The following is a 17,194-nucleotide window of genomic DNA, read 5'->3' as shown; positions in this document are numbered from 1 at the left end:
ATATGATCCTTTCAATAGATGCAGAAAAAGCATTCAATAAAATTCAGCATCCTTTTCTAATTAGAACTGTGATGAAAATAGGCATAGGTGGCACATTTCTTAATCTAATCATAGCCATATATGACAAACCTACAGCTAACATTATACTGAATGGAGTAAAACTGAAAGCTTTACTACTTAGAACTAGAACTAGACAAGGTTGTTCTCTATCACCACTACTATTCAACATAATGCTAGAAGTTCTAGCTAATACAATCAGGCAAGAGAAAGAAATAAAGGGCATCCAAATGGGTGCAGAGGAGGTCACACTCTCACTCTTTGTTGACGATATGATCTTATACTTAGAGAACCCCAAAGATTCAACCACAAGACTGCTGGAAATGATAAAAGAAAAATTCAGCAATGTCTCAGGATATAAAATCAATGTCCACAAATCAGTAGCTTTGGATATGCCAATAACAGCCAAGATCAGAAGCTAATCAAGGACACAATTCCCTTCACAGTAACTTAAGAAAAAAAAAGAAGTACCTAGTAATATACATAACAAAAGAGATGAATGACCTCTATAAGGAAAATTACAAAAACCTAAGAAAAGAAATAGAAATATATATTAACAAATGGAAGAATATACCATGCTCATGGCTGGAAAGAATCAACATTGTGAAAATGTCTATTCTACCCAAAGCAAACTACAGATTCAATCCAATCCCCATTAAAGTACCATCATCATACTTTAAAGATTTGCAAAAAATCTTCATTTTGTATGGAACTAGAAGAAACCCCATAGAACCAAGGCAATTCTTAGTAATAAAAACAAAGCTAGGGGTATCACCCTCCCAGACTTTTGGCTATACTATAAGGCCATAGTGATCAAAATAGCATGGTATTGACACAAAAATAGAGACATTGACATTTGGAACCAAATAGAAAACCATGAGCTGAAACTAACATCTTACAACCACTTGATCTTTGATAAACCAAATAAGACCATATACTGGGGAAAAGAATCTCTTTTCACTGAATGATGTTGGGAGAACTGGATGACCACATGTAAAAGACTGAAACTGGACCCACATTTTCACCACTTACAAAAATTGATTCAAGATGGATAAAAGATTTAAATCTAGGGCATGAAACAATAAAAATCCTTGAAGAAAGTATGGGGAAAACACTTGATATCAGCCTGAGGAAAGATTTTATGAAGATTTCCATGGCAATTGCAACAACAACAAAAATAGACAAATGGGACTTAATTAAACTGAAAATCTTCTGTACAGCTAAAGAAACAACAACCAAAGCAAACAGACATTCTTCAGAATGGGAAAAGATTTTTGCATATTATGAATCAGACAAAAGCTTGGTAACTAGAATCTATAGAGAACTCAAATTAATCAACACCCCCCGCCCAACAATCCCATATATCATTAGGGAAGACAGATGAATAGAACCTTCTCTACAGAGGACAGATGAATGGCTAATAAACATATGAAAAAATGCTTATCATTCCTAATCATCAGAGAAATGCAAATCAAAACTATCCTGAGATATCACATAACCCCAGTGAGAATGATCCACATCACAAAGTCTTAAAGCTACAGATGCTGGGGTGGATGTGGAGAGAAGGGAACACTTTTACACTGTTGGTGGAACTGCAAACTAATACAACCTTTTTGGAAGGAAGTATGGAAAATCCTCAAAGAACTCAAATTAGACCTCCCATTTGATCCTGCAATCCCATTACTAGTCATCTACCCTGGAGGGGGGGAATCATTTTATCATAAGGACATTTGCACTAGATTGTTCATCGCAGTTCAATTTACAATTGCCAAAATGTGGAAACAGCCTAAATGCCCACCATCCTGGGAATGGATTAACAAGCTATGATATATGTATACCATGGAATACTATTTGGCCATTATAAAAGATGGAAACTTTACATCTTTTGTATTAACCTGGATGGAGGTGGAATACATTCTTTTTAGTAAAGCATCTCAAGAATGGAGAAGCAAGAATTTAATGTACTCTAATATTAAGGCAGCAGATGAGCTAATATGGGGTGGGGGGCAGAGGAATGAGCAAGTGGGGAGAGAGGAGGTGGGTGGTGAATGGGATGGGGGTCATGGTATATGGCACACCTCTTGGGGGCAAGGCACAAGTGTAAGAGGGAGTCTATCTAACAAATGCAATCAGTACAACCTAATTCTTTGTACCCTGAAAGAATCCCAAATAATAATAAATAAATAAATAATAAAAAATGTTTCACCACAAAAAATCAAGTAAAGACAAAAGAGACAGTAATCCAGGAAATGAGGGACAAAAAGCTATGAGTGATATAGCAAGCAACTAGCAAAATGACAGAAGTTTTCCCTTTAAATGTAAATGGATTAGCCAAAATAAATGATGATCCAACTAGATGTCTGTAAGAAATTCAGCTTTAGATCCAAAGACATAAATAAGTTGAAAGTAAAGGATCAAAAATATAATCCATGAAAAAAAGGTAACAAAAAAGAGCAGAGTTGTTTAAACTTTATCGTTTATTTATTTATTTTTGAGATAGAGTCTCACTTTATTGTCCTTGATAGAGTGCCATAGTGTCACAACTCACAGCAACCTGAAACTCTTGGTTTTAAGTGATTCTCTTGCCTCACCCTCCCAAGTAGCTGGGAATAGAGATGCCTGCCACAGCGCCTGGCTATTTTTAGAGACAAAGTCTTGCTCCTTCTCAGGCTGGTCTTGCGAGCTTAGGCAATCCACTCACCTGGGCCTCCCAGAGTGCTAGGATTACAGGTATGAACCACTATGCCTGGCCTGTTTAAACTTAAAACCACAAAACATTAAAAAGAATTAAAGAAGGAATTATATATTAATAAAAGATTCAATACAACAAGAAGATATAATAATTATAAATATTTATACACTTAATAACATATCATCAAAATGTATGAAGCAAAAAGGACAGACAGTTCTACAATAATAGTTGAAAATTTGAATAACCTACTCTTAGTAATGGATAGAACAACCACAAAGAAGATAAGTAAGGAAACAAAGGATGAAACAACATAATAAATAAACTATATACAGGATATGTACAGGACACTCTACTTAACAACACCAGAAAACATTCTTCTGACGTATAGATGAGAAATTCTCCAGGCTAGACCATATATTAGATTATAAATTAAATCTTAATAAATTTTAAAAGATAAATATTATACATACAAAAACTGAATCACAAAGAAATAGGAAATCTGGTAGACCTAAAACTAGTAAAAAGAATGAATCAGTTATCAAAAATCTCTTGACAAAAGAAAGCCCTAGACTTGATGGCTTCATTAATGAATTCTGCCAAATATTTAAGGAAGAACTAACATAAGTCCTTAAACGTTTCAAAAAAATTCAAGAGTTGGGAACTAACTTACTAAATCTATAAAGCCAGCATGACACTGTTACCAAAGACAGAAAAAGACTATAAATCTACAGACAAATATCACTTATGAACACTAAATCAAAAAACCTCAACAAAATACTAGCAAAACCAAATTCAATAGCATGTTAAAAGGATTATATACCATGACCAAGTGGGATTTATTCCTGGAATGCAAGGATGGATGGACATATGCAAATCAGTCAATCAACATTATATACCACAATATGGTGCTGGCAAAAGACAAACATGTAGCCCAAAGGAACAGAATAGAGCCCAGAAAGAAACCCTTGCATATATGGTCAAATTATTATTATTATTATTATTTTGGCTGGGGCTAGGTTTGAACCCATCACCTCCAACATATGGGGCCAGCACCTTACTCCTTTGAGGCTCAGACACCACCCATTTGTTTGGGGGGGACGGGGCTGGTTTTGAACCTGCCACCTCCAGCATATGGGGCTGGTGCCCTACCCTTTTGACCCACAGGCGCTGCCTGGTCAAATTATTTTTAATAAGGGTACCAAGACCATTCAACTGGGAAAAGACAGTATTTTCAACAAATGGTGCTGAGATAACTGGATATCCGCACATGTACAAAAATAAAGTTGGACCTTTACCTAATACTATATATAAAAATTAACTTAAAGTGGATCAAAACCTAAATATTAACAGCCAAAACCATAAAACTCTTAAAAGAAATGCATAAATATATGGTCTATTATATTGGAGAATGTCTTATATATGATTGAGAAGAATGTTTTCTGGTGTTGTTGAGTAGAGTGCCCCATATATGTACTATATCTAGTCTATTACTTCTTGGATATGACACTGAAGGCACTCACAAAAAAAAATTAGACAAATCTGACTTCATGAAAACCCAAAACTTCTGTGCATCAAAGAACATTCTCAACCTATGGAAAGGGAGAGAATATTTGCAACTCATTTATCTCATAAGGGATTAAAAGACAATATAGAGAGAACTCATAAGACAATTTTTTAAAACCAGATAAAAGTGGGCACTTGAATAGGCATTTCTCCAAAGAAGGTATATGAGTGGCCAATAAGCACATAACAATAACAAGATGGTTATTATCACTAATCATTAGGAAAATATAAATGAAAACCACAATGAGTTACCACTTCACACCCATTAGGTTGACTACTCTCAAAAAAAATAGAGAGTAAGTATCAGTGAGGAAGTGGAGAATCTGTTACCCTTGTGAATTATTAGTGGAAAGGTAAAATGGTACAGCCATTGTGAAAAAGGTCATTGATTTGGGGGGTCTATACCCAGTGGAATTGAAAACTGGTCTTAAAGGGATATTTGTATACCCAGATTCATAGCAGCATTATCCACAATGTCTAAAATGGGGAACCAATATAAATGTCCATAGATGAGTGGACAGGCAAAATGTGGTTTACTCCTGCAATGGAATATTATTCAGCCTTAAAAAGGAATGAAATACGACACGTCCTGCAAGATGAATGAATCTAAGACCATATGCTAAGTGAAATAAGCCAGTCACAAAAGGGCAAATATTGTATGATTCTACTTATATCAGGTACCTAGTGTAGTCAACCTCATAGAAACAGAAAATGTGGAATGATAGTTGCTGAGGGGAACTGGAAATGGGGAGTTATTGTTTGATAAGTAGAGTTTCAAGATGAAACTGCAAGATGAAAAGAGTTCTGGAAATATATGGTGGTGATGATTGGACAACAGTATGCACTTAAAAATGGTTACGATGGCAATTTCTATCATGTATATTTTACCATAATAAAAAATTAGAGAATAAAAAAAGTGAAGGGAAATAAAGACTTTTCAGACATACAAATGGTGAAAAATTCATTATCAGGAGACCAGCCACTCAAATGTTAAAAGAAGTCCTTCAGGTAAAAGGAAAATATTAGCATATGGAAATCTAGTGATAACATAACAGTGTTTGTGAGGTTTATAACATACAAGATAGTATGACAACAATAGTGCAAAGGCTGAGAGAGGAGAAATGGGAGTATAGTGTTTTAAGGTCCTTACACTATATGCAATGTGATATAATACTACCTGCCACCTGAAAGAAGACTATACTAAATTAAAGAAGTATTATATAAATGCTGGGAGTAGTAGCACAGGCTCCTGTAGTCCCAGCTACTTGGGAAGTGGTAGTATCGCTTGATCCCAGGAGTTTGAGACTGCAGTGAGCTGTGATGGCACCACTGCATTCCAGTTTGAGTGACAGAGTAAGACTCATCTCTCTCTCTCTCTCTTTTTTTTTTTAGAGACAGAGTCTCACTTTGTCACCCTTGGTAGGTAGAGTGCCCAGTGTCACACAGCTCACAGCAACCTCCAACGCCTGGGCTTAGGCGATTCTCTTGCCTCAACCTCCTGAGTAGCTGAGACTACAGGAACCTGCCACAATACCCAGCTATTTTTTTGTTGCAGTTTAGCCGGGGCCAGGTTTGAACCCACTACCCTCGGTATACAGGGCCTGCGCCCTACCCACTGAGCCACAGGTGCCACCTGTAAGACTCGTCTCTTAAAAAAAAAGTGTACTATAAATCATTAAAATACCAGTAAAGTATGATTAAAAACAATATGGTTAATAAGTCAATGAAGGTGATAAAGTGGAATTATAAGGCATAGATTGTCAGACTGATTAAAAATCAAACGTAACCTACAATAGACTCATCTTTAAAAAATTTCAGAATATTACAGGGATACACATGTTTTCGGTTATATAATTTGCTTTTGTACATTTTAAGCCAAAGTTATTTTAAAAAGTGTGCTCTTCACCCAGAATGTGTGCATTTTACCATCTAGGTGTGAATTAACCCAACCCTTTCTCCCCCCTCCCCACTTGATTCTTACTAAGTTTTACTTCCATATGTGCACGTGAGGGTTGATTGACTAGTTCCAGTTTAGTGTTGAGTACATGTGGGGTTTGTTTTTCCATTCTTTGGATACTTCACTTAGAAGAATGGTTTTCAGTTTCATACAGGTTAACACAAAGATACTAGGTCACCTTTTTTTTTTTTTTTTGAGACAAAGTCTCAAGCTGTCACCCTGGGTAGAGTGCCATGGCATCTCAGTTCAAGGCAACCTGAAACTCCTGGGCTCAAGTGACTCTCCTGCCTCAGCCTCCCAAGTAGCTGGAACCACAGGCACCTGCCACAATGCCCAGATATTTTTTTGTTGCAGTGGTCATTGTTGCTTAGCAGACCTGGGCCAGGTTTGAACCCACCACCCTAGGTATATGTGGTTGGTGCCCTGCTGACTGAGCTATGGGCGCCACCTAGATCACCATTTTTAATGGCTGAGTAGTACTCCACAGCATACATATACCACATTTTATTAATCCACTTACGTATTGATGGGCACTTGAGTTATTTTCACTTCTTTATGATTCTTTGAGATCATAAATTGTGCTGCTATAAATATTCAAGTGCAAGTGTCTTTTTGAAAAAATGTCTTTTTTTCCTTTGGGTAAATACCTAGTAGTGGGATCACTTTTAGTTCTTTGTGGTATCTCCACATTACTTTCCATAGTGGTTGTACTAGTTTGCAGTCCCACAACAGTGTGGAAGTGTTCCTTTCTCTCTGCACCCATGCCATCATCTGTTATTTGGGGATACAATAAATCCATTTTAAGTATAAAGACATGAAGAGGTGAAAAGTAATAGTACAGATAAAACACTATTCAGTGAAAGCTAGGGTCAATATCAGGCATTAATACCCTCAACAGTAAAGGGTATTACCAAGGACAGGGTGTCACTTCACAGTGACAAAGAGGTTAGGGAAGTAAAGGACTTAAGAATCTGAAATAGGTATGTATATTATAACAGGGCTTCAAAATACATACAAAAACTGATAAAACAGAGAGAGAAACAGGCCAATTTACAATGATAGTCAACCCTACTCTTTTTTTTTCTTTGAGACAGAGTCTCAAGCTGTTGCCCCCAGTGCAGTGCTGTGGTGGCATAGCTCACAGCAACCTCCAACTCTTGGGCTCAAGCAATCCTCTTACATCAATTTTTCTATTTTTAGTAGAGTTGGGGTCTCATTTTTTGCTCAGGCTGGTCTTGAGCCTGTGAGCTTGAGCTATCCACCCACTTTGGCCTCCCAGAGTGCTAGGATTACAGGTGTGAGCCACTGTACCCAGTCCCTACTCTTAACTAATAGAGCAAGTAGACAGAAAATTAGTAAGCATAGAAAAACTTGAATAATACAATTAAGCAACTTGATATAAGTGACAACAGCAACAGAATCCACATTGTTTTCCAGTGTATATGAAACATTTAACAAGATAGATCATATCCTGGGTCATAAAACAAGTCCAGTGGTCAGGCCAGTCATGGTGACCCATGCCTGTAATCCTAGCACTCTTGGAGTCTAAGGCGAGGGGATTGCTTGAGCTCAGGAGTTCAAGACTACTCAGAGCCAGAGTGAGAGCCTGTCTCTACTAAAAATAGAAAAAGCAGCCAGGCATTGTGGTGGGCACCTATAGTCACAGCTAATTAAGAGGCCGAGGCATGAGGATTACTTGAGCTCAGGAGTTCGAGGTTGCTGTGAACTATGATGAATCCTGGGCACTCTACCCAGGGTGACAGAATGAGATTCTGTTTAAAAAAGAAAAAGAACAAGTCCACTAGTCAAAATCTCAGGTAGTCCTCCAAGATAAGATCATATTCTATTCATGTGATGGAGTATGACCCCACCAGACAGTAACTCATGCTACCGTGTTTCCCTGAAAATAAGACACTGCCTTATATTTATTTTTTCTCAAGAAGACACACTAGGGCTTATTTTTAGGAGATGTCTTATTTTTATTAAGTATAATACAACAATCTACATTTATTCAAATACAGTTAAGTCATCTTCTTCTGGAACCTGACGGGGAGCCGACCTTGTTGATGGGGTTGGCGCTAGTGATGCATGAACTCCTTTCCTCAGCCGTTTGCACATGCACAATATGATGCCTGTGACCACGGTTACCACACACGCACCCGCACAAGTGCGAACGGCTTGGAGAAAAGAGCTGTGGCAGATAAAAGGTATTCCAGTCTTCCTTACCATGCTCCAAAATGCATACATAGCCACGCCCATCACTAGGTCTTATATTTAACAAATGCATAGAAATCCTGCTAGGGCTTATTTTTTGGGTAGGTCTTATTTTCAGGGAAACACAGTACATGCAGCAACATGGATGAATCTCAAAATAACTATCAAAGAATTCAGGCAAAAAAGGGTACATAATGTATCATGTGATTCCATTTATATAAAATTCTAGAAAGCACAAAGTAATCTGTAGTGATGGACAGCAAATCAGCATTTGCCTAGCAATAGGGGAAGGGGATGGATTACCAAGAGGAAATGGAGATGATAGATTCACTATTATGACCAAGATGAGGGTCTCACACATGTAGACATGTCAGAACTCATCAAATAGCATACTAATATGTAGTTTATTGTAAATCAATTATGCCTCATTAAAATCCTGTGTGTGTGTATGTATATGTGTACATGCATGTGTATATATCTCCATGGAAACCAGAAATCTTCTGCTATGTTTGTCTCTGCTCAGGGCATCCAGACCCGGACTTCAAGTGCAGTTACAAGCCACGAATCTGATACTCTTCACTGTAACAGTGCCAAGTCATCTTCCAGCAAGTTGGGAGGTTTGCCTGATATTAACAAAATAAGGAAATCAGAGGTTTGTATTTACAACTAACCATGTAACAGTTGTAGTGTTGCCCATTACCAAGTGCCAATTATATGAAAAACACTCCTCTGTATGCTAGGGACCTAGCAGGGAACCAAAAGCCCACTATATTAAGGACTATATGTTTCTGTGAAGAGGGGGAGATGACAGCAAGTAAATGATAGTAATAGCTAACACTTACAGGATGTTTTCAGGTGCCAAGCAATTCCTAGGTATTAGCTCATGAATGCTCCCAAACAACCTTTAGGTCTGTTTACTCTCTCACATAACCAGTAAGTAGTGGAGCTAGGGGTTTGTACCCAGATAGTTTGACTCAAGCATTTGCACCTGTCACCACAAGCTATGCCTCACACTTATGAAGTCTAAGTGCTGGAAGGGCATCTGGCAGAGGAGAGGCAGGACAGGAAGCTCTATGAGCAGAGGCAGTCAGAAGGCTCTCCATGATGTCACTGTTGACAAACCATTGAAGAAACTCTTGGAACCATCCCAGTTGGAGGTGATGGTGGTTTACACTAAAGTGGGCTCTGGTCTAAGGTGTTCTAAAGGGGGTGGGGCTTGAAAGGGAAAAAGGACGCAAGATTTTTGGCTTGACAACTAGAAAAACAGAGTTGCTATTTATTACGATGAGATGACTGGGACAGAGGACAAGGTTTGGGGGAGAAATGAAGGGGCTGATTTTGGACATGTTTGGTTAAAAGTTGGTGATAATGAAGCTATTAATTAATATGTGAATTTAAGTACAGTTAATTCTATACAATAAATGCTTTCCCAATAGACACAAGGGAAATTATTTAAGTCTTTGGGGTTTTGAGGGGGAGCCTTTAAGTAGGTACAATAACTCTGTTATTAATTTCCTTATATTATTCACATTAAAAATAGTCAAATTAGTTCAAAGAGAATGTCCTCATTAATAATTTTCTAATTATTTACAATGTTAAAAAAATAGTTGTAGTCCATAATAATCCAGAAGTAATATTTTGCTTTATGATTTTTTTAATGTAAAACTCAAGACCAGGAAGTCTCAAAATGAAGAAAGAGTTTGCAAATTGAGTTTTAAATCTGGAATAAAAGGGCTAACCTTTTTTTCATCTCAAAATGGTAAGTATTTTATCTGTAAAACTTTAATATTTATAAACTATTGCTTATAAATTATATAAAATCTATAAGAATTAACAACCATCTTTTTTTTACATAATAAAGCTCATACAACTGCTTCTGATTCTTTCCCCTGTCCTGACGGGGTTCTCTTTCAAGGCTGAGTCTGTTCTAGGACAGCTGGGCCTCTTAGGCACTACATGCCCAGCCCTCTGAATCTTCTGATAGTGTTGACCATCCTCCTTTCTCTTTTTTCAAGACCAAGTCTCACTCTGTTGCCCAGTCTAAAGTGCTGTGGCATCAGCCTCACTAACTGAAAGCTCAAATTCCTGGGCTCAAGCTGATCCTTTTGCCTCAGCCTACTGAATAGCTGGGACTGCAGATGCCCACCATTGTGCCCAGCTAGTTTTTGTATTTTTAGTAGAGACAGGGTCTTGCTTTTGCTCAGGCTGGTCTTGAACTACTCCTGAGGCCACATTTTGAAATGATTTTCTAAGAAGATATTAATAACAAAATCAGCCAAGAAAATCTGAATAATCATGGAGGAGAAAATGGCCAAAACTTAACTCCCAAATTTAACTTTTATGATCAAGTGTTTTCAAAATTTCAAGAAAGCCATAAGAATTATATAATAAAAAGCCATTCAATTCATATAACAATTAGCATACCAAGATATGAAAACTTAATGACCACTGTTCTCAACTGGGTAAGAGTGTAGATGTGAAATCACTCGGAGTAGAGATTCTGGGAAAATGGACATGGGATTTGTATAGTTGTTTCCATCTCTCTAGATCCCCGCATGAAGGAGCACAATTGGAATAGCAAAACCAAGAAACCATAAATTGTATATGGGTGCATATTCAACCATATTTTGTGATAGATAAGGTATCCCCTAAAGCCAGCATTTGAGAAGATAGGGAGAAATCACTAACTACAAAACCGGCATGGCATGAGAATGTAAAAAGAATGCAAGAGAAAGTAACAGACGTGAAGGAGAGAAGTAGTTAGGGTGTCTCCTAGACCTGAGAACACAAGAACCCAAAATTCCCTGCACAGACTCCTTATATTTATTTTATTTATTTATTTATTTATTATATCATGGCAGCAAACTGAGAAGAGCCCCTGGCATAGGGAGGGGTGGAATACGGGGTAGAGTAAGGTCTGAAGGAGGGAGGCAGTTGGGCTCTGGGAAGTCTCACAATTCACAAACCAAAGCTCCTTCCAGGAAAACTCCAGTACCAAGGAAAAAGCTCAATGAGTAGAACTCACACTGAGAAGGCCCAGGTGAAAGGGAAGAGGAAGTAAAGTAAAGTAAAAGGCCTTCAAGCTCAGGCCCTCCTTTGAATTTTTGTAAAAAGAACAGAACAGGAGTTCCAATATCATGAGGTGGGAAAAACTGCCATGATTCATTCACCCATACCCTAAATATCTAAGAAAACCACTTATAGGCCCACAAAACAGATGAAAACTGTCAACCTAATACAGTATCCCTTATCTGAAATCCCTAAAAGAACACTAATGGGTAGAAAAGAACAAACTAAAATCTATACTTTAAGAACATTTTCTTGAAATAGCGGCTGGGCTGGGTGGCTCACTCCTGTAATCTCAGCACTCTGGAAGGCTGAGGCTGGTGGATTGCTTGAACTCACAGGTTTGAGACCAGCCTGAGCAAAAAGCAAGACCCCTGTCTTTACTAAAAAAAAAAAAAAAAAAAAAAAATAGAAAAATGGAGGCACGAGGATCACTTGAGCCCAAGAGTTAGAGGTTGCTGTGAGCTGTGACGCCATGGCACTCTATCCAGGGTGACAGCTTGAGACTCTGTTTCAAAAAAAAGAACATTTTCTTGAAATAAAAAGACTTAGAAAAGATTTCAGAGGGCATTGTAAACCTTAGAACAGTGGTTCTCAACCTTCCTAATGCTGCAACCCTTTAATACAGTTCCTCATGTTGTGGTGACCCCCAACCATAAAATTATTTTCATATGAAGTAGCATACAAAACCACAACATGAGGAACTATATTAAAGGGTCACAGCATTAGGAAGGTTGAGAACCACTGCCTTAGAAAATTGACTAGAACTACCAACACCAAGACAAATTCCAATAAAACTAACTCATTCTAAGGGAATGAGAAAAAGGAGGGAGGGGAACAACAGGCAAATATTAGGCTATCTAGGCAAAAAGACCACGTCAGTTACAAAGGAAATAAAATCAGGTTGTCATTAGACTTTTTTTTTTTTTTTTAAAGAGACAGAGTTTCACTTTATGGCCCTCAGTAGAGTGATATGGCATCACAGCTCACAACAACCTCCAACTCCTGGGCATAGGTGAGACTCTTGCCTCAGCCTCATGAGTAGCTGGAACTATAGGCACCCACCACAACACTTGGCTATTTTTTTGTTGCAGTTTGGCTAGGCAGGGTTCAAACCCGCCACCCGTGGAATATGGGGTCAGTGCACTAGCCACTGAGCCACAGGCACTGCCCTAGACTTTTTTTCTTTCTGTTGACAGCAATGCTTTAAGCCATGAAACAGCAAAGTTTAAGTTCCTCAAAGAGAGAAACTACGAGCTTAAGTTTTTATATTTAGCTTTTGGATAGGAAGGCTATAAATAAACTATCAAGGCCATTCATGAACCCAAGGACCATTGGCCAATTGTGGCAAGCATTCAATACATCCCATCCCACCTCATTGCAAAGATCTTCCCTGATCACCCCAGTAAAGTAGCATTCTACTCTGGCATCTGCTCCCTTACCCTGCCTTAGTTTTGTTCTTCGTAGTATCACTAACTGCAACCTTTGGACCTCCTCCATTCCTGGGCTGGAAGTGTCCACAGAGCAGGTCCCAATCATTGTTATATTCCTGGAGCCTAAGCAATGCTAAGCATTATTCTAGGGACTCAATAAATATTTGTTGAGTGAAAGGATTAACGAATGAATGATCTCATTATCTACCTAGAAAAATTTAAGCATGAACTGAAAAGCCATTAGAAATAACAAGCATTAAATGAGATGGCTCCTTTACAAAATAGAAGTTAAAGAAAACCAATACACTAGCTTTTCCATATACTATCAATAGTCAGAAAATAGGGGGAAAGCAGAGAAAATATGAAGAGGAAAGAAGTTCCAGTTGGTGATAACAATAAAGTATACAGTAATAAGAACAAAAAGAATTTGTGGGATTTACAAAGTAATAAAATAAGTAACAAAATAAATAACAGAAACAAAAACAGATGAATGGGATTATAACAAGCTATAAAGCTGCAGAGCAAAGGAGACAATTATTAGTGAAGAGCCAGCAGGGCAGGGTGGCTCATGCCTATAATCCTAACATTTTGGGAGGCCAAGTCGGAAGGATCACTTCAGGGCAGGAGTTCAACACCAGCCTGACCAAGAGTAAGACCCCATCTCTACCCAAAGTAGAAAAATTAGCCCTGCATGGTGTCGTGCAGCTGTAAAGTCCCAGCTACATGGGACGCTGAGGCAGAAGGATTGTTTGAGCCCAAGAGTTTAAGGTTGCTGTGAGCTATGATGATGCAGCTACACTCCAGCCTAGGGTGATGGAGTGAGACTCAGTCTCAAAAAAAAAAAAAAGGACTGGGTGCAGTGGATCATGCCTGTAATCCTAGCACTCTGGGAGGCCAACGTGGTGGATTGCTTGAGTTCGTGAGTTTCATACCAGCCTGAGCCAGAGTGAGACCTTGTCTCTAAAAATAGCTGGACATTGTGGCTGGCGCCGGTAATCCCGGATACTTGGGAGACTGAGGCTAGAGAATCACTTAAGCCCAAGAGTTTGAGGTTACTGTGAGCAGTGATGCCACAGTATTCTACCAAGAGTGACAAAGTGAGACTCTGTCTCAGATAAATGAATGAATAAATAAATAAGAAATTCAGGCAACTCAATAGGAAGAAAACAACTAACACAATTAAAAAATAAGCAAAGGTCTTAAATAGACATCTCTCAAAAGCTAACATGCAAATGGCCAACAGGTATATAAAAAATGCTCAATATTACTAATCATTAGGGAAACGTGTATTAAAACCACAGCGAGCCATCATCTGACACCTGTCAGAATGGCTATAATCAAAAGATGGTAGGTGTTGCTGAGCATGTGGAGAAGAGAGGACCCTTCCACACTTTTGGTGAGAATGTAAAGTAGTACAGCCGTTGTGGAAAAATGTATAAAGATTTCTCAAAAAACTAAAAATAGAATTACCACATGAGCCAGCAATTCCATTTCTATGTATACAAAGGATTTGAAACCAGTATGTTGGTAGCCATACTCCCTTGTTCACAGCAGCACTACTCACAACAGCCCAGATAGGGTAATCATCCTAAATATCCATCAACAGATGAATGGATAAAGAAAATGTGGTATATGTGCACAATAGAATACTAATCAGCCTTAGAAAAGAAGGAAATTGTCATTTGTGACAACGTGGATGAACCTGGAAGGCATCGTGTTAAGTGGAATAAACCTGGCCCAGAAAGACAAGTATCACATGATCTCACTTAGGTGTGGAACCTAAAACAGCTGAGCTCACAGGAGCAGAGACCAGAGTGGTGGTCAACCAGAAGGTGGGAGTTGGGCAACTGGGAGGAGGTTGGGTAAATGGAATAAAAATCTCAGATAAGGGGAATAAGTTTTTTGAGATCTACTGCATAGTATAGAAGCTACAGTTAGTAATAATGGACAACATAAATCAGAATTAGAAAACCTCAGATGAGATAATAAAACTCAGAAAAGAATTAGAAATAAAAGACAAAAATGTCAAAAGACCAAACTAGGAGAAAAAAAAGAGTGAATAAACAGATTGCCATAAGAGAAATAGAAAGTAAAGAGAATTCAAAAGTCAAAAAGTTATGAAGTAATAAAAAGGTTTCATGAGAATGTAACATAAAAGATAGGCAAAGTCCTAATACAATGTAAGACAGTGGAACAGAACAAACACTAAACTCTATATTTCAAAATTGCTAAGAGAGCAAAAATTTTAAATGTTCTCACCACAAAAATTAAGTATTTGAGATGAGTATGTATTAGCTCAATTTAATCATTCCACATTGCATAATCACATTGTACCTGATAAGTGTGCAATTATAACTTAGCAATTTACAATAAAATTTAAAAACACTACTGAGTTTTACAGACCTTAGAAAAGTCTTGAATAAACAGAAACATCACCTACCTGATGGAAAGATTCAGTTTGTAGATTCTCCCCAGTTTATAAATTTAACTCCAATTCTAACCAATTCCAATCCTAAGAGTTCTGGGAATTTGACAAAATGATCCTAACAGATATACAAATATTAGAAAGAAAATCAGGAACATACTTTCAGTCCTCAATATTAAAATTTATGGAAAATGTAAACCACAAGTAATCTGAGGTTCTGCCAAAATCACATGCAGATCATTGTACACACAAACATTTAGTATATAATAAAAAGCTTATTTTTGGTAAAGAAAAGACAGATTACTTGATAAATAGAAATGGTATTATTGGCTAAATTTAGGGGAAAATTTCAGGTGGATGAAAGTTAAATGTAAATATAAAACCATACCAAGAGAACATTTATATATTTAGTATTGAAAAGGGCCTTTTTAGGTGTAAAAAGGCAAAATCTACAAAGAAAAATAGCAATGGAATTGACTACTTAAAAAGCAGAATCATCTTTTGACAAAAGAAGACAGCAAAGTGAAAAGTCAAACTGTAAAAAAAAAAAAAGCAAAGGTGATATCTTTAAAATACTAAGAATAAGAAAAGATGAATAAATAGAACATGAAAAGTCACTTTTTCCCCAGTAAACATAAATGATCTACAAATATGAAAAGATGCTTAACTTCACTGATAATTGGAGACATGAAAATTATTATAAGAGACTGGCAGGAGAAAATGGTGCATATGATAGTGATGTGAGAGAAACTATTTACATACACTACAGGTAAGATGAGAAAGTGATCCAGCCTTTCTGAAAGGCAGTCTGGATATGCATCAAATTTAAAATGTGAGGCCAGGTGTGGTGGCTCACGCCTGTAATCCCAGCACTCTGGGAGGCTGAGGCTGGTGGATTGCTTGAGCTCATGAGTTCAAGACCAGCCTAAGCAAGAGTGAGACCCCGTCTTTAGAAAATAGCCAGACACTGTGGCCTGGGCCTGTAGTCTGGCTATAGGCCAGAGGTTGAGGCAAGAAGATCACATAAGCCCAAGAGTTTGAGGTTGCTATGAGCTATGACACCACAGCACTCTACTGATGGTGACAAAGTGAGACTCTGTCTCCAAAAACCAAAAATTTAAAACATGAATACTGTTTCAATAAGCAATTCTACTCCCAGGGCTTTCCTCCAAGAACATTTTGGAGAAGTAGCCAAAGACAAATGTATAAGGATATTTACTATAGTATTGTTTATGAAACTTTAAAAAAATTCTACTTTTACACTGTTGGTGGGATTGCAAACTAATACACCCTCCTTGGGAAGAAGTCTAAAGAATCCTCAAAGATTCTTTGAGGTAAAAAAGACCTTCCATTAGCTCCCACAATCCCATTACCAGGCATCTACCCAGAGGAAATGAAAATCACTTTATCATTTGTGATAAGGGCATTTGCAGTAGATTGTTTATTGCAGCTCAATTTACAATCACCAAAATGTGGAAAACAACCTAAGTGCCCATTAACCCATGAATGGATTAATGAACTGTGGTATATGTATACCATGGAATATTGAGCCTTAAAAAAAGATGGAGACTTGAGGAGGTGCCTGTGGCTCGGTGGGTAGGGTGTCAGCCCCATATACCGAGGGTGGCGGGTTCAAACCCAGCCCTGGCCAAACTGCAACAAAAAGATAGCCAGACATTGTGGAGGGCATCTGTAGTCCCAGCTACTTGGGAGGCTGAGGCAAGAGAATCGCCTAAGCCCAGGAGTTGAGGTTGCTGTGAGCTATGTGACACCAAGGCACTCTGCCG

General features: G+C 37.9%; 1 protein-coding gene across 1 annotated transcript in view; it reads left to right on the top strand.

Annotated features, from left to right (window-relative positions):
• Nucleotides 1–17,194, top strand: part of RSPH10B (radial spoke head 10 homolog B) — a 60,793-nt gene that overhangs the window by 40,813 nt on the left and 2,786 nt on the right. Inside the window, exons 16-17 of the mRNA XM_003798927.1 lie at nt 9,007–9,135; nt 10,155–10,242. Of these exons, the coding sequence (XP_003798975.1) occupies nt 9,007–9,135; nt 10,155–10,242 (217 nt within the window). The remainder of the gene's footprint in view (nt 1–9,006; nt 9,136–10,154; nt 10,243–17,194) is intronic.

Source organism: Otolemur garnettii, unplaced genomic scaffold, assembly GCF_000181295.1.
Source record: "Otolemur garnettii isolate 467f Iridium unplaced genomic scaffold, OtoGar3 scaffold00142, whole genome shotgun sequence".
Taxonomy (NCBI): Eukaryota; Metazoa; Chordata; class Mammalia; order Primates; family Galagidae; genus Otolemur; species Otolemur garnettii.
The sequence above is the reverse complement of the archived record's forward strand: the minus strand, read 5'-3'. Positions and strand labels throughout refer to the sequence as shown.